Source organism: Psammomys obesus, unplaced genomic scaffold (assembly GCF_907164565.1).
Source record: "Psammomys obesus unplaced genomic scaffold, mPsaObe1.curated_primary_1811, whole genome shotgun sequence".
Lineage (NCBI taxonomy): Eukaryota > Metazoa > Chordata > Mammalia > Rodentia > Muridae > Psammomys > Psammomys obesus.
In genome coordinates, this window is record NW_026586383.1 from 12,255,042 (window position 1) to 12,277,956 (window position 22,915).

General features: G+C 43.4%; 2 protein-coding genes across 2 annotated transcripts; one reads left to right on the top strand and one right to left on the bottom strand.

The window, feature by feature from the left end:
- Positions 1-1,705: 1,705 nt before the first annotated feature.
- Positions 1,706-2,180, bottom strand: LOC129672362 (small integral membrane protein 11-like). The gene has a single exon (XM_055601775.1). The coding sequence runs from the start codon at positions 2,025-2,027 to the stop codon at positions 1,863-1,865; it is 165 nt and encodes a 54-aa protein (XP_055457750.1). The 5' UTR covers positions 2,028-2,180; the 3' UTR covers positions 1,706-1,862.
- Positions 2,181-8,805: 6,625 nt separating this feature from the next.
- On the top strand, positions 8,806-22,818 carry Ccr9 (C-C motif chemokine receptor 9). Its single transcript, XM_055601720.1, has 3 exons — positions 8,806-8,869; positions 16,036-16,080; positions 20,456-22,818. The coding sequence occupies exons 2-3, from the start codon at positions 16,060-16,062 to the stop codon at positions 21,542-21,544; spliced, it is 1,110 nt and encodes a 369-aa protein (XP_055457695.1). The 5' UTR covers positions 8,806-8,869; positions 16,036-16,059; the 3' UTR covers positions 21,545-22,818.
- The last annotated feature ends 97 nt before the right edge of the window (positions 22,819-22,915 follow it).

The following is a 22,915-nucleotide window of genomic DNA, read 5'->3' on the forward strand; positions in this document are numbered from 1 at the left end:
TCAGTGGGTGAAAAAAAATGTCCTAACATAAACATTTAAATTTGTGGAACAGTTTTCTTGAAGGGTGTGAATTACAGATAGGAAGGAAAAGGGGAAAGACTGGGACTTTTAAAATTAGTCACACTTACATTTGAATCCAAGTTTTTACTCTTATGTGGATTTAGGGAACTCAGTGAGCTCCTCAGAGATGCTCTCAGCCCCGCTGAGTGAGCTCAGTTTAGGAAGCCTGCTTGACGTTTTTCTGGCACAGTTACTTCAAATGTGGTTCACATTAAATTTCCTAACTCATGAGCAAGATGAATCCTACAAAGGGGTCTTTCTCTTTTAAAGCATAGTTTATTTTTCATAAAATTTTTGACCAACAATAGTTGTAGGTGTTTGTGGAGTGGGATGTGATTCTTAAATATAGGAATGCAATATACCTATACATTATATATATAATCTAGCTACTTAAATACCTTACCCATTCTGATATGTGTGTGTGTTGAGAACAGTTAAAATCTACTCAGTAATTCTGAAATGTAGAAACATTGTCATCAGCTATGGTCCCCATGCAGTGTGATAACTGAAAGACTTGGGATCTGAGATCCTGCATGTGTCACCTGCCAGGAAGATACTTTTGTAACTGTGGGCTTAACAGCTGTAGGACTATGAGAGGATGTCCCAGCAGAGGCCTGGGCCTGCAGCCCCACCCCCATCTCCAAGAAGCTCCACTTTGGGTTTTCTTTGCAGGACGGAGTTCTTTTTGTGGTTGCTTTGATGTGGTCATTTTGAAACTGAGGACATTTTGACACAGCTGGTTTGATGCTGTGGAAAATTTCTGACTTTTGAAAAACACTAGCCATTGAACTTTTAACTTTCGAACAAATGGTCAAGTATGGCACACCATTAGGTTGGGCAGAGCTAGAAAGGTTGATTTAGAGGGCATGAGGTCCTTGTGTTCATAAACACTACAGAAGCCAGGAATGTTAAACACAGATGCTTTACTCTTTCAAAGAAGGTTGGGAATGGATGTCGTTTCTAACCTGGTGGTCTTTGTGCTGTGTAGGCCCAGGCCTCATCAGGATTCCCTATTATGTTTGTTTGTCCCATAATCTTTCTTCCTAGATCTTGAGTGATGTTTCTCAGTCAATATAACCATCCTTGTGGGAGATGTCATTTGTACTTTATAAATGCCTTGATGATCTTTGTGTCACCTTAGGGATAGGTCAGCCCTGGCTACCACAGGCTATTGTGTTCATCTCCTTCATTCTCCCTAGACGTTTATCTTGACCATTGTTTCTGTGCCAACAGAACCCACCTTGTGGAAGAGGCCATTTGTATTTCTAAAGAGTTTCAAGGTAACCATGTCTTAAGCTTTGTTGTATGCATGGTTTAAGTTAATTATCATCAGGAAACTTTTTCCCCCAAATTGTGCTGTGCTTAAATATGCGCAAAATAAACTGTTCACGGTCGGACTCTGGAAGTTTGAACCAACACCAGATAATTAAGTCATATGGAACCAACTTTCCTTCTTGCCTCATGCAGATTGTTTCCCTGCCAGCTCCGATGTTTGTAGAGATCTGTTTAGGCTGGCATCACGGAAAAGAGGTGGAAACTGTGGGGTAGATGGGGATGTCTAGTTTTTTATTATAGAAGGCAAATAAGTTTCTTTTTTTTTTTTAAGAAATGTATTTTATTTCAGTAAGCAAAATACTGGCTCTTCTAAAAATAATATAAATTCAAACTGTTCATCATTTAAGTTAAAGGTCTTGGCCAGAAGTACATCCTTTGACATCCAGTAATTGCCAGATCTTTCTTCTCTCTTCTCTGCTGGAGTCCACCTGGGCTGACATTTAAATAGAAAACTCTCTGATGTCTCCTCAGTTCTCTTTCTTCTCCGCCTGCTTCTTCTCAGCTTGAAGTTTTGCCTCCAGGCGTCTCCTTTGGTACATTTTCACTCCCACAAAGGCCAGGCAGAGGATCAGGGTTTTTGCTGCTAAGATATACAGCAGCAGGGGCACGTGGTCGAGAACCTTCCAGTTCATGGCGGGCCAGTTGTGAGTTCACTCCTGACCAGTGCAGCTGGTAGACACAGTCATGAGAGGCCGATGGGAGGTCAGACCTGAGGAGCTGGGCGTTCTCACAACCCAAGGCAGCAGGGCCTCCTCGCCCGGTGCTCACAAACCACGTCTTCCACAATCTCGTTGGGAAAAAAGGCAAATAAGTTTCTAATGGTGCTATCTTCATTTTTAAAAGCTCATGGGTTTTGAAAGCCTGGCAAATATTTTTAAAGTAAATTTTAAGTAAGCAAGGCAGTATGATGTTGGCAAAAGAGCAGAAATGTAGATCAAGGGAACAGAAACAGAAAGCCCAGAGTTAGATCTACAGAAATAAAGCCCACTGGTCCCTGACAAAAGCTTAAAGGTGACACTAGAGAAAATATGGCCTTTCAGCACTTGGTGCTAGTTAAGTGAATATCCATACCCACAGTGAGTTCAGACATGGATCAGACCTTCTCAAAAGTTAAAATGGACCATAAATATAAATGCAAAATGCAAAACTACGAAAACCCATTCAACAACACAGAAGAAGCCCTCATGGCTTTTGTGACTGAGGTGACTTTGTAGATAGAGCACCAAAGGTACTGTGCATGAGAGAAATCACTGAGAAATTGGCTCTCATTAAAATAAAAATAAACAAACAAGGCTGGGCAGTGGTGCATGCCTTTAGTCCCAGTACTTAGGAGGCAGAGGCAGGCAGATCTCTATGAGTTTGAGGCCATCCTGGTCTACAGATTGAGTTCTAGGAGATCCAAACCTACACAGAGAAACCCTGTCTTGAAAAAAACAAAACAAACCCACAAACAAACAAACAAACAAAAACACTCAGGCATCACTGGGAACCTGAGCAGCTGTGTGAACTTCCCAAAGTTTGACAATGGCCAAAAGCAAATTAAAATGTCAGAAGTCCAGGAATGTATTTCACATAGCCAGCCAAAAATCCTTTAAGGCTAAAAACAGGTAAAACAGTAGCTATTAATCTTAAGAAGATAAATATTATGAAGGATGAAAAAGTTAACAGAATGAAGAAAGCTTTTATAAATATACAGAAGGAACTTGTAAACATTTCAGAAAGCCCTTCTCTTACATCTGTGCAGAAAGAGCATCTCTGACATAAACTGATTGGCCTGCTCTTTGATCACCTCCCCATGAGGGGGGAGCAGCCTTACCAGGCCACAGAAGATGACAATGCAACCACTCCTGATGAGATCTGATAGACTAGGATCAGAAGGAAGGAGAGGGGGACCTCCCCTATCAGTGGACTTGGGGAGGAGCATGCGTGAAAAAGGGAGAGGGAAGGTGGGATTAGGAGGGGAGGAGGGAGGGGCTTATGGGGGGATACAAAGTGAATAAAGTGTAATTAATAAAAGTTAAAAAAATTAAAAAAAATGGACCAGCAACAAGACTGACTTAACAAGTGAACAACTTATGTCACAGGACAGTGTTGAGTGGGAAGGCTGTGCCAATGATGGGGAAAGACATACAGGTCTTTCTGAGTCCTTGGCAAATGTAAAAAATTGTAAATAAGACTATTTACCACCCCCTGATCTCACTGCACAGTTAACTTCTTCATTATGAATGAATATTTCCAGCTTCCCTTGCAGAGAAATTCAAGCCCCCCAGCACACCCACGCCTCTATACAGGGTCAGGGAAGGGACAGCAGCAGTGGCATCTGAGGTGATCTTGCCTTCAGGTAGCCACAAAGAGCTATAATTCACCTAGTGTCTTCTAGTGTCTTTAGTGAAACCTGGAGGTTGGCCGTTCTTTTTTTTTTTCCTTTTTCTATTGCTTTAAGCACAGCTGCCAGTGATCTCCTGAACTGGAACTCAGTACTGGGTGTGGTGGCCCACACCAGTAATCCCTGGAGAGGTGGTGGTAGGAGAACAGTGAGTTTAAGGTCATGCTGCATTATATAATAAGGCCTTGTTTCAAAAACTGAAAAGAGGGAAGACAATAAGGAAGGATGGAAAGAAAGAAAGGAGGAGAGAAGAAATACAATGATATCTGTTACATAAATCTGTTATTGCCTTTCCACATAACTGGCTTTGTACAAAATCATATCCCAAGGTAGCTGACCTCATGTCCTCCTAGTTCTCTTTCCCCTCTCTGTACCCCATATTGGTCTTTCTCGTCCAGAACCTGTCAAGTTTCTCCTGTTGGGAGTGGTTACTTCATTTTTCACAGTAGTCAGAATTGCATGTAATTGAGGTCTTAAATGTCACCTCTTTAGGACTGCGTTTATCACCTTCAGAGGGGCACCAGTCTCACGATTCACCTGCTTCAAGCACAAACCTGCAGCAGGCTAGCCTAGCACTTTTGCCCCTTATTAATACCTTGTGTTCGGTAGTAGTAGCACATTCAGTCAACTGAACTCTTAACCTTTCTGTCTGATGACTTACTAGACACTTGCAACACCCCCAGGGCCTCCAATACCTCATCCAGGCCAAGTTCAATGTGAGAGCACCACTGTCTGCTAATGACTTCTCCTCATGCTCACGGCCCCGTTATTAAAGGTCTGCACACTTCTCTGCAGCCTCTCAGCGATCTTACGCTCTCTGCTGCAGTACTTGCCACCTGTTGGGTGTCTTAGCCAAATGTTTCCAGTCCCTTCAGGTCCCACAGTCCCACTGTTGATGTATACGTGTACATGTGGTTACTGCCCTCGTCTCAGGGCACTGTCTATAGCAGCTTCCCAACCAGGGGCGAGGCAGAATGCCTAAAGCACTCATTCTCTTTTTCCCTCTGTTAACCACAGATCATAAGGAATTTGAAGAGTTCAGCATTCTAGGAAGGCTACCTGATAGTGAGAGCCAGCTCTGATGATTCTTTTGGGGGAAAGTGGAGTCCCTTCATCTGTCCCAGAGAGAAGAGTCCTGGTTGGCTGGCACCCTAACCCTATTGATGTTGTTGCTAATGTGAGCATGTTAGTGTCTACAAACAGGTCAGCTAGACCTATATGGTCTACCTGAGCAATTTAACTGCAATCCAATACTTCTTACATTTTTATTCATTTACTTTTCATTTTTGGAGACAGGGTTTGTCTGGGTAGCCCTGGCTGTCCTGGAACTCATTGTGTAGATCAGGCTGGCCTTGAACTCAGAAATCTGTCTGCCTCTGCCTTCTGAGTGCTAGGATTACCACACCTGGGTCAAAGAAATTTTTAAAAGATCAGTTTCTCAGTCCCACTCATTTCAGAGTTATTTCTTGCAGCTCTATATGGCTGCATGCTGGACTTTGGGATGTATAGCTTTGGGATGTCTCTACTGCTGCCAAAACATTCTTAGCTTTCTCCTCAATTCCTAGGACTTGCACTTGGTTCCTTCTGTTTTCCTTAATTTATATACAAAATGCTTAATAAATTTCTGGAAAGTAATTCTGGGCCACAACCATGGCCAAAGGTCTGCCTGATCCCTCTCCACTAGATCAGTGGGGGCAGAAGGGTCCTTTCACACTAAGTTTGAACTTGGGACTCTTTGTGCTACACAAAGCAGAGCTTTACCACCAAACTGTTCTTTGGTGATCCATTATACCTTCTCTTTTCAGGTCAGGCAGACCTTAATCTGTAAAAGAGGAGACAGACAACATCATCCTTCCAAAGACCCACTATGTGCTTCTGCAATGTGTAAACGTGGTTTCGTAATATGTGTAGGAATATACTGAATATATATTCCTAATATACTGAACAAGGAGGAGAGTCGGTGCACTCGGACAGCAAAAAACTGAAGCAGAATTTTTTTTCTACCAAAGACCGTTCTAGAACATGGTTTATGAGAAGGAGCAAAATGGGATCAGATGAGTCCATAGGCTTCAGTAACAAGGCCAACTTGAATCTTTGCTATAGATACTAGGACTCCTAGACTACAACTGTGGATTCCAGTTATTCACTAGATATATACAGCTGATACAACAGCTGGCCTAGTGTCTGAGGGCCAGTGTCCTGCTTTCTTGAACTCATCTTAGGGCGAAAATACAGAGACCCTTTGAAAAGGGATTATCAACCTCTGTCACCCAGTTCTGAATTCTAACAGGTAATGCAGATGTCCAGCAAAGATGACAAAAGGATAAAGCTTTCCCTGCAAGGGATGAACTAAACTAGACAATGAAAAAGGCACCTCAGTACCCTGGGTTCCTTTGAGAATCTCTTTGAGAATCCTTTGAGATGCTCTGCTGGGATGTTCTTGCCTTTTCCTGACTCCCCAGCCTCTTCCATATGTCCCAGGAGAGGATCCTTGTGAGTGAGAGCAGAGCCTCTTCTGGACTTGATCTCTCCTGGACCATGGAGCCCATGTGGAGGAAGGAATCTGACTGCAGGGCAATTTGAATTTTATTTCTCCCTGTTTCTATGACCTTCCTTCTTTGAAACAGCTCTTCTGGCTGTCTGATGCCTAGCACTGTTTCCTTGGGAAGCTCTCACCTGCTGAAGAGACAGATGTCAGAGAATGAAGTCCAAGCATTCAAGTCTGTCCATCCAGGAAGCTTTCCATGCACAAGGCAAACGCAGAAAGTTCAAAGCTATCTCTGTCTAAAGTGCCCAGGGGCTTGGAACATCCTCTTCCTGCTGCTCCCTCCTTTTCTGAAGTGTTAGACACTGTCAGAGCCTGGCAGTACCATTGTAGACACTACTTATGCTCATGAATGTGGGACAAGGGAAGGGAATTTCTTGGCTTACTCACACCATGGTTCCCTGGAGGTTGATGAATCAATTGCATCTTTCATTCTTACTGCTCATGTCTTTCTGATTTTCATTTGTTTATTGGCTTTTTCCCACTGACATATAAATTAGGGAAAATTATGAATCCCTTTGTTCTGTACAAGTTGGTAGTGATTGCTGAACAATGTTTTGGGGAGTAACACTGCACTCAGTCAACAGGATGCCAAAAGCATCAAGAGGAAAGTAGTCTCTCTCTTCCATTTATTTAATCACTTTACAGCCTGATCCCAGCCTCCTCCCTCTTCTCCTTTGAGTCTCACCCTCATGCCCCCCCATTCCCTCTGCTCCTTCTTTTCAGAGAAGGAGAGTCCCCCAGTGGGCACCAACTTACACTGGCACATCAAGTCTCAGCAGGACTAAGTGCATCTTCTTCCACTGAGGTCAGACAAGGCAGCCCAGCTCTGGGAAAGGGATCCAAAGGCAGCAACAGATTCAGAGACAGACCGTGCTCCTATTGTTAGGGGACCCACATGACGACCAAGCTGCACATCTACTACATATGTGTGGGGGGCGGGGCTAGGTCCAGCCAATGCATGCTCTTTGGTTGGTGGCTCAGTCTCTGTGAGCTGACATGGACCCAGGTTAGGTCTCTTGTGGTGTCCTTGACCCCTCCAGCTCCCTCAATCCTTCTTTCCACTCTTCCACAAAACTCCCAGAGCTTGACCTATTGTTTGGCTGTGAATCTCTGCATCTGTTCCCATCAGATTAGGATTCCATCTTACAACCAGTCAGAATGGCTAAGATTAAAAACAAACAAACAAAACCAAAACCTCAAGTGACAACTCATGCTCTTGAGGATGTGGAGCAAGGGGAATACTCCTTCATTGCTGGTGGGAGTGCAAACTTGTATAACCTCTGGAAATCAATCTAGTGCTTTCTCAGAAAAATTGGGACTAGCTCTACCTCAAGATGCAGTTATACCACTCCTGTGCATATACCCAAAAGATGTTCCACCATGTCACAAGGACATTTGTTCAACTATGTTCATAGCATATTTATTTGTAATAACCAGAAACTGGAAACAACATAGATGTCCCTCAACCAGAGAAGAGATACAGAAATTGTGGTACATTTACACAGTGGAATACTACTCAGCTTTTAAAAACAAAGACATCATGCAATTTGAAGGCAAACGGGTGGAACTAGAAAAGATTATTCTGAGTAACATAACACAGACCCAGAAAGACACACATGGTATGTACTCACTTATAACTTGATATTATTCATAAAGTACAGAAATTAGTCTTCTCAAATGAGCTGTGATTTGTATATTTTAAATATTAAAAAGGAGTTTAAAAAATAATGACAATAGGGAATCTTCATTCTGTGGCCCTGTGCTTCTATAAAAATGTAACATTTGCATGTTAAGACTTTTCAAAACTTCATTGAAATACCCATGATTCATAAAGACCTTTAGCTGGTAATGTTAATGTATATGTAAAACCTTTTTGCATTTAAGGTGTACCTAGTCCTTCACAATCTGTTCCCAGTTGCCCATCGCTTACACAGCTTTCTATGGTAACACCATCTGCAGAGTACTCTGCCATGTCAGAAATGTTAGGTCTCTGTACAGTCCCCTGTGGCAGCCATTGGAACATATGCTGAGTGTCAACTTCCCATTGTAGTTTCCATTTCAGTGGGAACGCTGGTCACTAGGTACAGGATTGGGTAACACAGGTCTCTCAAGGTCTTAAAGGATACATCTTGATGGACAGCCTAGAGGTGGCAACTCACATAAGCCTGTTCCTATGTGTGCCTCCGGCTAGGACATGTTTCTTGTCCCTGTAAGTATCAGAGGCCAATGAAGACAATCTGCTCTTAGACTCTGTGTACTCATTGTCCACACTGGAGATGTTTTCCCTTAATCACCATGGTTCTCAGCTTGGCACTTCTGGCTGCAAATAATTGCTGTGTGTCACCGAAGTTGCAGCAGGTGGCTCTCCACCCCCCTGGGTTACCCCACCAGTGACAACGCAGGCAGGGGTGGCCTTGTTTCCTTTTTGGTGTGTTTTAGTGGATAGCTGCTTGCTTAGAACCCACAGAAGCCTAACCCTCATCCCAGACAGCTGCAGCGGCCCTCTCCACACAGACCCAGGCTCTGTACTTCCCCTTCTGGTGAGTAGCACTCTTTATCTCCTCTGTGCCCTGGATGGCACCTGTGTCCTTGGCTATATGCTGCCAACAAGGCATCTATATCACACGCTTGCACTTTTTTGTTCAGGTGTCATGGGTACCACGTCCTTCGCTAGAAAGTTCCAGTATGGTTCAGGCTTCTTGTAGGATCCCTCCTGGCACACAGTAAAGGTCAGGTTCAAGGCCATTGTGTGTGATTTGTACCTTAAAGGTAGGAGAAGCAGTGTTGGGACAGGCTGCAAGAGGGCTACCAAAAGTGTGAGAAGGGTGACAACCGGGGGTCTGAGAGACTGGCCACGGAAAGGGCTTATAGAGCAGAGAAGACTGACAAGAAGTGAGCGGTGCAGTGGGCAGTGCACGTCATAACGCAGTGTTCAGCACGTGAAGAGCATCCCAGGAAAGGCTGGCTAAAACTTACCTAGAATACTACGTGCAGCGCGGTCACCTTTCCACTGAATGTGTATTTGTGTGTGTGGTGTTAAAGAAAAAGTAAGAAGATATGCCTCAGAAATTTAACAATGGCTAAACTGAAAAGTGGTACTTGATTTTTTACTTTTTCGTCATTTATATATAATGTGTGTGTGTTTGTATTTGTAGTTTTGAATCTTTTTTTTGTGTTGTGAAAACATTCATTTTTTAATAGAAAAGAAACCAAGCGATTTTAAATGACCCATCCATAGAAAATTGGTGTGTCTTTTCTTTTACAATATGTCCACCTTCTTCAGTTCTAAAACTTTTTTAAAAGATTTATTTTACTTTGAATTATGCTTGTGTACATGTGAGAACAGGTGCTTGAAGCATTGATGACTGGTTGTGAGCCATTAGCATGGCTGGGACTCATACTCAAGTCCTCTGCCAGGGCAGTATCTGCTCCTAAGTGCTGAGCCATCTCTCCATGAACCCCACACCCCATTCTTCAGTTCTTAATTAGCCTGCTCGAAAGCGAGCCAGCAGGGCAGGGCAGCTGTTGTTGAGCTGATCTGGACCTGCAAGTAACAACTGTCTGAGTGAATCTGTCTCTTTATTTTCTTTGCCAAACAATCCAAAATAACGGTCATTCTAGCACCTGGAGTTTCAGAGCCCTCTTCCAATTTCTGTCCACTCTTGCCTATACTCGAGGCTTGTACTCACAGGTCCCAGGGAAGTGAGCTTCTGACCCAGGCTTCATGAATGGGCCCTAAGGTAGATGACTCAGAGTCCCTGATCCAATATAGAAAGAAAGAAAAGCAGAGCTGTGCGCGCGCGCGCACACACACACACACACACACACACACACCACAAAATTTAAAAGATGATTCAACTCATGAGTAGCAAATAGGACAAAGGTCAAAGTATAGACCTGGGTTCATAACCCTGTTTGCAGTGTGAGCTACTGCGAGTGGCAGCAGCACTGGATGTGGGCGGCGACAAGCCGCCTCCCTCGGATTTTTCTGTCAGTCCCTTAAGGAAAACAGAGAATAGGAAAATAATGGCAGAGTAATGATGATTGCAGACCGGCCTACCTCAGCACTTTCTCTTCTGTAGAATGAGCAGCTTCCCTCTGCCTCCTGGATGCTGCATCTGAGGTGACATATTTTTCCTGCTACAGAGCTATGTTCCCCCACCTCATCCCATGACTCTATGTCTTTCAAACCTCCAGGGTTAGCAGAGTCATCTCCTCAGTGAAGCCCTCCTGGATATTCCCTGGTGCTGAAATTAGGATTCCCTTTTCCTCATTCCTACAACCTCTCAGGACATTGTTTTTGTGCCATTTTCAGACTCCACTTACCCACTGAACTTGAGCTTCTTGAGGGTGTGAATTATCATACAAGTTGCTTATGCCCAGCTGGTGTCCAGCACACCCGGCCACTGACTGTGGATGAGAGTGACCTCTTATCTCACAAAGCTAACGTTCTGAGCACATCATTTGCATAGCTTGCTACTTGATTGGCAATTAAGCCCCGGGATCAGGTAGGAGTGCTACTGCCTTCACTTTCCAGATGAGGAACCAAGGCTCTGTGAGGACATGCCCCTTGTTGCCAAGCTCCACAGGCAGAAGGAGAAAGCAAAGGCAGAGGGGCTATGATTTCTGGTCCATAGCTCTCCATGTAGCTCAGTCCACCACATAGACTCAGCTGTCAGGAGTCCACAAGGAGACCATAAGGAGAGTGAAGAACAGGTCACTGAAGGATGTGAGTAATTCCATCCCTCTCGACGTGTTTTTGTCATAGTGACCGCCTTCCCCCCCAGCCTTCCTTCTCAAGGCAGGAAGAAAATGAAAGCTGGCTCTGAGACTGGCTGTGTAGTAATACATTTGACAAGTATCTGGACAAAGATTAAAAAGAAATCAACTTAGAGCTCCACACTTTAAGTAGTGGTCTTCACGCCCTACATCAGGGTGGAGTATGTTTGTGTGTGTCTCTCTGTGTGTGTGTGCTGTATTTGTATTTGGTTCTCTCCAAATTTCCTATGTGCCAGAAGCAGCTTTACAATGGAAGAAAGAGTACCCTCCCTAAGAAGCTAGTGCCTGACCCCCGCCGCTCGCTCGGCGGTGGGAGCAGGCTTGGTAAGCAGGTGTGCTGAACAAAAGGCACTTGACTGCAGCTGCTCTTCCTTCTTTCTCTCTCCCTTTAAAAACACTGAGAAGTTATTTTTATAATAGCTCTTACAATTTCACACACTTTTTAAATATTCTAATGCATTATAAAATTTGGGAACAGGATGGGAGCCTACCACAGATGTCCTTTGAGAGACTCTACCCATCAAGGGATTGAAGCAGATGCTGAGACTCACAGCCAAATTTTGGGCAGAGCACAGGCAATCTTATGAAAGAGTGTGTGAGGGGAGATATAAGGACCTAGAGGGGACCGGAGCTCCATAAGAAGACCAACAGAGCCAACAAATCTGAGCCCAGGGGCGGGGGAGGGAGGGGCAGAGACTGATGCACCGACCAAGGACCGCGCATGGAGAGGACCTAGGTCCCCTGCTCAGACGTAGCCCATGGCAGCTCAGTTTCCATGTGGGTGCCCTAGTAAGGGCAGCAGGAACTGTATCTGACATGGACTTTGTTGTCTGCTCCTCGATCATTTCTTCCTGGTGGGGTGCTTTTGCCAGGCCACAGAGGAAGAGGATGCAGCCAGTCCTGAAGAGACTTGATAGGTTGGGGTCAGTTGATAGATAGGGGAGGAGGGCTCCCTTTTTGAGGACTAGGGGAGGGAGATGGGGAAGAAAAGGGAAAGAGGATGGGACCAGATGAGATGAAAGAGGGGGCTATGATCAGGATGTAAAGTGAATAAATTAAAAAAATTAAAAAATAAAAATAAACCTGCATTTTAATTTGAAACAAAAAAATTAAGAAAAAATCAAGTCTTGTTTTTCACTGGTGATCATGGGTTAGGCTTTTTCAGGACAGCTTCTGTTCCAATGGTACAAGTTCTTGTATATATGTTTAAAGATCATAAATTACAGTCTTGTGCAATTTATACTTTAATGATTTTTAATGGCCTAATTTCTTCTTTTTAATGGGCTATGTGTGGTTTTGGAGTAAGTGTATCCAGTTGCTGTATATTTAGATTTACAGACTTGTTCTGAAAGACAATCCTCCAGTATTGAGAGAACAGGGCAGGTTCTCAGCAGAGCAACTACTGAGCAGAGGTGTCCTGCACTACAAATTTTGATAGTGTTTACCCTAAAAAGGCAAATAAACACCCATGCCAACAGCTACACACCCTGACTGTACAAACACCCTCACCATCTGTTGCTGTCCTCACCCTAAAACTTGCTGTAACCAAAACCACCTTCCTTTTCTGGCTTCTTTCTTTTGAAAAAATTCTCAGTTGTTATGTGATCAGTGTTAAAACTCCTTATTCAAGGAAAAGTCAGGTGACATAAGCCATTGGTGCTAGAAATATAGGGAATGATTTAAGACTCATGTTTCCAGGTTAGTCTCTGCTTCCTAAATCCAGTTGCTTAGTTTAGGGTACTTCTCATTTAGTGGAAAAGTAATTTTTATGCCCAAAAGGTAGTTTTTCTTTTTGTAGTTTGAATTTCCTATCTTAACACGGGCTTAAGGATGTCTTGATGACACCTGGTGGCTGAATAGAGATCCATCATCCCTCCCCCAAATTGCTAAGGACCCCAGAAAAGTTTAGAAATGCAACTTGGGGAGAATTTGTGATTTTCAAACTTAGGAAAAAAAAAAGAAGAGAATGATTTTCTGAAAAAATGCATGTCCAACTTCTATTCATCCAAAAGTATTTCAAAGTAGTTTTAAACAGAAATTGGAGACAAGTTAGCAGACTCCCAGAGGGAATGCTTAGATGATGTGGGGGCCAGCCTCTGTTAGAAGGCCAGGAAGCCAGCTTAGTTAGGTGGCGAAGAATATTTAGTGATGGATAAAATGTCATAATTGTTTGATGAAAAGAGAAAGAGAAAAAAATAGAAGTGCATACATGCATAGAAACAAGGCTGGGAAGGAAAATAAAAAGTTGATATCAGTTATTGGAGATATAAATATTTGGGTATTTTGACTTTTCTCTCAACTTTTGTATAGTTATCCAATATTTAAAATTTTTAAAGATTTATATTTCGGTGTGTCTGTGTGGGAGTGTGTGCATGTGAGTGCAGATTCCTATGGAAGCCAGAAGTATCAGCCTGGAGCTGGGGTTACTAATGGTTATAAGTCCCTGACGTTGGTGCCAGCAACTGAACTCAAGTCCTCTGTAAGAGCAGCGTACACTCTTAACCACTAACTTATTTTTCTAGTTCCATAAAAAAATATATTTTAAAAAACAAAAGTTAAAAAAAATCAACAAAACCAGTATGTGTAAAGACAATATAAGAATTTCTCCAGCTACCACCAGGTGCAGTGAAATTCAGTGAGAATGTGGCCCAAGCTTAGGTCCACACTGACTCAGATTCAGCCCCATTCCAGGCTTCCATCTGTCTTGGTTTTTTTTTTTTTTTTTTTTTTTTATGCTTTCCCCCTTTCAGATCTAATTTCAAACATACAGAAGACACAGAAGTGTGTGTGTATTTACATATACACACTTCATATATACATATATATATGAAAATAAGCAGATAAATACCTATGTAATAGAATTTTACTTTTTAGACAGGGTTTTACTATGTAGACCAGCCTGGCCTGGAACTCTCAGTGAACAACAGGTGTAGTGAGAGCTCCTACCATAATGAAACAAAACAAAACAAACAAAATAAAAAAGAAAAGAGAAAAAGGAGGTACTAGAGACATGGCTCAGCAGTTAAGAGTATTTAGTAGATGCTCTTCCAGAGGATCTGGGTTCAATTCCACAGCCCACACGGTAGCTTCCAAACACCTGTAACTCCAGTTCTGATGCCCTCTTCTGGCCTCATCTGGCACCAGGCATGTATCTGGTACACAGTCATACACGCATACCCATATGCATGAAAAAGAAAGACAGAAAGTGAAGACACTTGCTGTTAACTCTGGCCTTCAAGCACAAGTATTTACACACACGTGCTTATACATGTATACAACACACACACACACACACACACACACACACACACACACACACCACCTGACCAAATGTTTTCCAGAATGGTTGCACCTCATTTTGAATAATGAAATTCACAGTACGTTGAGAAGGGCATAGAGTTGGAAAGGCACAGGAAAGGAAGCAACAGAACATGCTGGATTCCTGGCGCAAGTCTTCTAGCACTAGGATGTGGAGTGCTCACTGAGGGTCGGAATCTGGAATTCCTATTCGCCCCTGAGCTCAGAGCAAAATGACAGACTTTGTCAGCAGGGCTCCCTCTTCTCTGCCTTTTCCTGGGGAGCCCAAATTCCCACATCCTCTACCTGAGGGAGGAATGTCAAGTAGTCCTTAGAGAAAACAAACAAACAAACAAACAAACAGGTTCAACTCCCTTTTCTGGGTAGAACCTCTTGAGCAAGCCCTGAGTCCGGGGATTTCAGCCTATGGTAATGAGATCTGGGCTTTTTTCTGAGCCTGTAACTGTACCTGGGATTTCCAAGCCCCTGCTGCCCACAGGATAATGAAGTACTGCACTCCCCTTATGACAGAACTGTGCTGCTGCATGTTCATGAAGCATCCCTGGCACTCCTAGCCGCAGTGAATCAAACACATTCACCCCTGTAACCCCTCCCACTGCCCAAGGTTTATAATGTCCCTGACTTGAGAAATAAGTGCTCTCTCACTACACTCTTCCACCATGACCATTTGACTCATATTTATTCTAGGGGAAAAAGGGCTCCCTTCCTCCCTGAAGGATTCACTGCTGGACCCCTGGAATTCGCTGCGGGGCCCCAGGGCATGACTTCCAGCCAGGCAACTATTGCTGCCTTGGCTGCTGCTGGAGCGCTCTTGACCAACGCTGATGGCCATGTAGCAGCCGCTGGATCTGCTTTCTGGCCCAAACGGCTGCAGCCCTGCGGTATCACTACCAGCCTTGGAACTCCCGAGTTTCAGCTGCTGTCTAGTGCCGGCAATCTCATTAAAAGAGCTAATCTTAACACAGTGGAAAACTCTTTCTCCCCCTCTCCCTCCGGGAGAGTACCCAACAAGGCCCAAGCTCCTACCAGATGCAGAACTGGGTGCAGAATGACAGGTTGGGGTGGAGGTGCTGTCCAGGCACAGACCCCTCCTCAAAAGAGTCCAGCTCTGGTTATACAAATCTGGTTTCTTGCTCCAGCTGAGCCCCTGGACACCCGTCTTCAGGGAGCCCTGACCTGGTATTGCTAGCTCACGCCTAGGCCATATAACAAATCGATGGCAGGAGTGAGAGGGGCCATTCTCAGACCTTACAGAAGATGAGCCAGAAAGAAAAGGAACTACCGTGTAAGGACGGGCTGCAGAAGATGAGCCAGAAAGAAAAGGAACTACCGTGTAAGGACGGGCTGGAGAATGCCTGAGAGGCTCTGCGGTCCAGCATCCACAGATGCATTTTTTGCTAGATACCTAAGCAGTAATGCTGGAACTGCTGCTTTCTCCTTATATTTCCAACACTGCTGTAGTCTGAAAAGGGACATGCATTCTAATGCTTTCTTGGGACTTTTTTCACAAACAAGTTCAATGTTGAAGCTCTACCTTTGGTGTTTGGTTCCTAGAGTGAATCTGTAAGTCTGTCTTCTGTTTGATTTTTGCCCTTTTTTTTTTTCCTAGAAGCTGGCTGTCATCTGACCCACTATGATGCCTACAGAACTCACAGTGAGTATAGTCATGGCCTCAGGTGTCTCAGAAATACCTACTCTTACTCTCTGGCCCTCCTCATCTACTGTAGGGCAGAATTTCCCGTGTGAGCTCCAGGGTAAGAGCTCTGGCAGCAGTGCCCATCACTAATTGTATGGGACGATTCTGGCCATATCCACTCTCTTTGTAAACAGTCATCATTGGGAGGGGCATGCTGTAAAAGAGAGAAAAGTTTACATTTAAATTTTATTAATAGCAGAAGGGTTTTGTGCTCTTTGACGAGGATGGGCTTTGTCCCTTGTGTGTTCTGATGCTCACACAAAAGAAAGGGAGAACCCACTTGATTTGTTAAAAGAAAAGCCCTGTGTTGGACATATATTTGTCTTTCTCTCATAATACCACACAGCGCTTCCAAAAGCATACAGTGGTATTTCTCTGAGAAGCCAAAAACTGAACCAAGTTTAGCATTATCTAGATTTAAATCATTATCTAGATTTAAAAAAATTAACACAAAATGAAATTAAGTATAGGACAGATTAATTACAGAGTAAAATCTAAGCACCTTAAAATATTTGAGGGCTTTCATTTCACTTCTGTAAAAGGAAAAATGCTTTCTATGTGGGTAATCAAAACTAAGCCTCTTTGGTAGAGTGAACAAATTTTCTTCAAATTACCTTGTAGTTTTCTAAGCCTTACAGAAAGGGGTGGCTGAATTAGATTGTCAACAAAATTATTTATGACACATCAATATGTCCTTAGCATTGTCTGAGAATATTTATATGGTTGCACATACCATTAATTTGGTCCTAGTTTGTGAGGAGGCAACCTTGATTTTTCTCGGCAGTAGAAGTTGGCTCCTGGACTCTGAGGTTGAGGGACAGATGCTCAGCAGGTTGCGTCTGCGATATCTGTCTCTTGGTTTCTCATTTGGGATTTCAGAAAATAGTCAAACCTGAAAATGTAGCCTAGATAAAAAAGTGCCTCCCTATAGTGATGACCCTCCATTGTCAGAGAAGTCCGGATGAACCACAGGATCCGGGTGGACCTCAGTGAGACTTTGCACACTGAGTGTGAACTGGCTGTGACATCCCTATCCTACCTCTCTGAGGACCGCACTACTCAGGTGCTGCATATGCTGCCAGCCCCTGACCAAGAAGCTGAGACAGGGAGAATTGATGGAAGGTTCAAGGTCTCAAGCAAACTGGAGGAGCAAATGAGGGATGTATGTATTTTAATTATTGAGCCATTTCTCCAGCAGGCACTAGGGCCTGTAATCCTAGCCCAACAAAAAGCCTACCTCCCCGTGTGTCTTCAGGACATGCTGTCCTCTTCAGGAGTGCTGGGGAAATCTGGGTGGCCTAGGGACCCAGGATATTTATCATTCTTCTTTGTATTCTAGCTTCCTGCAGGGGGCCTTTAGCTCTTTCTCTGTGACCTTTCCCAACTTACTTAACCTCATGGACCTTTCAGGGCATCAGCTCCTCCCTCATGTTTCTTGCCGGAGACCAGACCCATCTTGAGCTGACCCCCTTTTATGTCCTTTTCTTTCTTCTTTCTCCCTTCTCTTGACTCCATACTCACTCTGCCACTAAAATCCATCTCTGTCCGAGGATACTGCATTTGTGAACGTGCGTGCCCTGGAGAAATGACCCCCCCCGCCATGACCTATGTGGAGAGGTTTGCTATTTGCTTCCATGCCTTGGGATAATTAAGAGTCTATTAAAGCTATTTGAAAACACACACATACACACAACAACAAATAAACAAATACAAGAAAACTAAACAACAAAACTCTACAAAAGCAAAATTTCACATCACCTCTGTGTGGATTGCTAATTATCCTTGCTCATCTTCATAGTTTAACTCACATCCCTCTTACCTGTAAGCCTTCCACCATCCTGGTTCTGGGTTTTGGTGCTTTCATAGTATAATTCCATCCCCAAAGCTCTGCTTTCTCTCAAAGTCCACTCAGGCCCCTCATCTGATAGCTTGGTTTTACCAAGGAGCTGAGACTTTTCACCTGGTCCCATATACAGCGTTGACAGGAATCTTCTGGCACCAGAGATGGATCCTTCTGACATTGGTCTTTCAGGTGATTGCATGGATATAGAGAAGTCTTTAAATTTAAGTTAAGAATTTGTGCCTCAGACATGGGGACCAATATATCTAAAACAGGGAGAAGCTTTGCTTAGCTTTTCACAATGAGCTCTTAAGAACCATCCCAGGACACCCATGAGGTCATACTGCTATTTCCTTCCAGCCAGGGTACAAGTGGGTCGGACTTAGTGGTGTGAACTTCAGAATTCTGGACACAGCAGCCTCTTATTATGTACTTTTTATTATCAGCATATTCAATATGTTCTGATGTCTATCTAATAAGACCACACATAAATGTGTGTATGTGCATGCATAAACACACACAGAAATAATACTCCATATTCAAACAAGCCATGGAAACATTACTAAGGAAGGAGTTAAAGGACATCTCAACAGCCTTTTATTGTCAATGTTTAATTAAAATGGAAAAAAAAAGTTCTGTAGAATTTCTTCAGGGATGAATCTGCTTGCGATAATTGTGACTTTAAAAATGAAAGTGCAATATGCAGATTCTCTAGTATTTCACAACTGCAAGTTTTGGGAAAGGCTAGCTGGCCATCAGAAACATATGGGTATTATATAGCACAGTTAATGAAAACTAGGGTAATTGTATTATTAAATACGAATGTGTAAGTATAAAAACTAGCCAATTGTACTTATATTTTTACTAATAATAACTGCTTAAAGCAAATCAAAACCCTCACAGAGATTATGTCTAGTTCAAATACAGACAGATGACTTGAAAAATTATTGCACTTGTCTCCAGGGGAAAAAATGCTGTGAGATTATCCTTTCACAAGAGAAATGCAGAGAATGTCCCTTAGGGCAAGACACTGGTGACTAAGCGTCTCTGTGAAATGATAAAGCCCAATGGGAGCCCTCAGGAGGAGCTGGTAGGAGGTGAGCTCATGTGGGTATGGGATAGAGGCTTCAACAATTCAGCGGTTACCTTGCTCTGGACCTGGCACCCTCCTATCCCTGCTGTCTACCTGCCTAGGCTTCATCCACCCCCCCCTCCTCTAGCAGTGGTGCCCACAGGAAGCGTAATAACACACTAGCATGCATGTCTAGGTATGTTATCGTATGTGTGCTGGTGTGCATGAGTGTGTAGATGTGCACGTGAGCAGGAGGGTGGGCATGTTTAGGCACACGAGAGTCTACAAGGGCATGTGCCCTACGTGTGTGACTATGTGTGCCTGTCAGGGCCGGTCCCCCGAGTGTGTGACAGTTGTGGTCACACAGGGTTCATGTGTTTAAGAATGTTCAGACTCTCTGTCTTGAAATTTTTAATATTTTTTGCAACAAAAACCCTTGGGAACTCTACAGCACTCACATTTATGTGTGCAGTTCAGAGTGTCATCATGTGTATATGCAAATGTGTGTGTATGTGTGTGTATGTGTGCAGATGAGTGTTGTGTTACATGTTTGTACTTCTGGGACTCTCAGGAAACTCAGAGGTGCTGTGACTCCAGTGGGTTTAAGAGCTACTGCTGACTTTTTATATTTTCAGATGTGAATAGTTGAGGGAAAGGACTGTCATATATCACAGTCACTCACACAGTTCAAGTAAAGTGTCCACTTGTGGTCCAAAGTTCTCTTTCCTATCATTAGATACTTGCATCTACATTATGAGTGTTCATTTCTTCTCTGTGTCCTTCGTGAATAAGTTAAGCTCTATGAAAGTAGAAACCAGACTAGATTGCCTGGTACCTTTAGCAGTTATCTTAGTAACCAATTTACAGGTGGGAAGTAAACACTTACTAAATAAATATTTCTCTCATTGGTCACTTTATTATTTTAACAAAACACCTTACATTGGGGTATGTATAAAGAAACTTTTCTTCAGTTTACAGTTTGGGAGCCTGAAGATCTAAGATTAGGCAGGCTCCTCTGGTCAGCCTCTCCTGTTATATCACAGTATGGCTGAAAACAACATAAAAGAAGATACACACAGTCATTTGGTAAGATAGGAAGTCAGAGAGATCCCAGAGCCAGGCTCTCCATCCCTTATGACAAGTTGCTATTGTAGGACTGGGATTCCAAGAGACCTCATTAATACCTCCCATGGTAGTGTCATATTACATAACCCACCTCAAACCATGACACTGGGTGACCAGTATTTCATAAACCAAACACAATCAAACCAAACTAAACCACAGCACAGCCCTCCTCCCCACACACATGCTCCTTTTGCTTTATCATAGAGTTTTGGCATTGGGTCGGATTCTTATATCTACCATCAGACCAGATCACTCAAAAGATATTTTTGACTAAATGCTATCCTTATTATTTACAGAGCCTTATTCCTGGTATGTTTGACGACTACAACTCTGACTCCACTGATTCCACAGATGACTACATGAATTTCAACTTCAGTAGCTTATTCTGTCAGAAAGACAATGTCAGGCAGTTTGCAAGCCATTTCCTTCCACCTCTGTATTGGCTTGTTTTCACTGTGGGCACCCTGGGCAACAGCCTGGTCATCCTTGTCTACTGGTATTGCACAAGAGTGAAGACCATGACTGACATGTTCCTTTTGAATTTGGCAGTTGCTGATCTGCTCTTTCTTGCCACTCTTCCCTTTTGGGCCATTGCTGCTGCCAGCCAGTGGACATTCCAGACCTTCATGTGCAAGGTTGTGAACAGCATGTACAAGATGAACTTCTACAGCTGTGTGCTACTCATCATGTGTATCAGTGTGGACAGATACATTGCCATTGTACAGGCTATGAAGGCTCAGATGTGGAGGCAGAAAAGGCTGCTATACAGCAAAATGGTCTGCATTACCATCTGGGTGATGGCAGCTGTGCTCTGTACTCCAGAAGTCCTGTACAGCCAAGTCAGTGAGGAATCTGGCATTTCAGTTTGTACCATGGTCTACCCTAAGGATAAGAATGCTAAGCTAAAGTCAGCTGTCTTGATCCTGAAGGTCACATTGGGGTTTTTCCTCCCCTTCATGGTCATGGCCTTCTGTTACACCATCATCATTCATACACTGGCACATGCCAAGAAGTCATCCAAGCACAAGGCCCTCAAGGTGACCATCACTGTCCTTACTGTCTTCATTATGTCTCAGTTCCCCTACAACTGCGTTCTTGTAGTGCGGGCTGTTGATGCCCACACTGTGTTCATCTCCAACTGCACTGTTTCCATCAATATTGACATCTGCCTCCAGGTCACTCAGACGATTGCATTCTTTCACAGTTGCCTGAACCCAGTTCTCTATGTTTTCGTGGGTGAGAGATTCCGTCATGATCTGGTGAAGGCCCTGAAGACCATGGGATGCATTAGCCAGGCCCAGTGGGTTTCATTCACAAGGAGAGAGGGTAGCTTGAAGTTTTCTTCTATGCTACTAGAGACAACTTCTGGGGCTCTCTCTCTCTGAGAGAACTCACTGAGGCAGAGGGTCCTTTTTGGAAATAATGAGATATTAGACATAACATTCTTCCTACTGATGAGACTAAAGAGAAAGCAAGTAATAAGGAAACGAGGGGAAACAAAACAAACTGGAATGAACCCAAACTTCATTTCGCTCAGTCAGAATTTGCCAAACAGTTTTCAAAATTGAACACCCCAGAAAGGCACCAGTTAGTTTTTTGTTATAGTAAGTGAGCCGTGCACATGCTGATCACCAGCGCAGCTGGGTTCTGGAGGTGTTGACTTTCTTCAGTGCTGTTACTTCAGCTCTGATGCTTCTCCTCTGCAGAGGTGACAAGAGCACTGGCCACTGCCATCGTACACACAAGCAAGGCTTGGTGACATTTTCTACTTTAAGGTCTTTCTCTATAGTCCTATTGGTAGGAAGACTGTCTGTATTTCTCATTACTTATAGATTTTTGATCTAGAATACACTCAAAACAATCTGAGGTTGAATGCCATTCTGATCCTCTTGGTCTCTTCTGAGCCAGGGAGAACCATTGTTCCTATTTTGGACAGACTGGCCAGTCTATGTACAGCTGTCCACATCACAACATCACCTGGAGTCTGTTGCTCCCAGCCCACTTCTGTGTCTGGCAGTAGATGCCATGTCCAAACCTCGCTGCAGGCCAGATCTAGGAAAGGATCTAGTCTGTTCCCTGGTATGGGGAAAGTGGCCCTCACAGAATTAAACCTGAGAATATGTTTGGATGGTGGGGACCTAGCCTTTGGGACTTCCTAAGGGAAGAGGCATTTGCTGCAGGTTCTTCTATCTTCTCCCTGTCAGTGACATGTCCTTTCTAAGGCTCCCAGAATTGTGTTTGCCTCCTTGCTGCCTCCCCTTTCCTTATGCTGTAGTGCCAACAGCTTACAAACTTTTAACTTTAGAGAGATTAAAAAGAATGGGTTGGCGAGAAAGCTGAGATTAAGAGCACTGACTGTTCTAGAGGACAGAGTAGAACAACTCCCAGCACTATGGCAGCTCACAACTGTCCATACCTTCAGTTCCAGAGGACTGACACCCTCACATAGGCATACATGCAGGCAAAACGCCAGTGCATATGAAATAACATAAATAAAAATTTCAAAAGAAAAAATAAGTAATATAACTTACTTTCTGCCTATGTTTTTAACTACTTGTCGAATTTCACACATTGGAAAAATTATTGCATATCTTGGGAAAGTGCTTTATAATGTATACTTAAAAATGTTCACCACTTGCCATTTGCTTTACCCTTTATCAATATTATGAGCAATTAAAGATTATATAGAAATACAGTAATTGTAAAAGGCTGTATACCCCCCCATCAAGGTTTTTCTTTCTGTCTTCCTTTATATT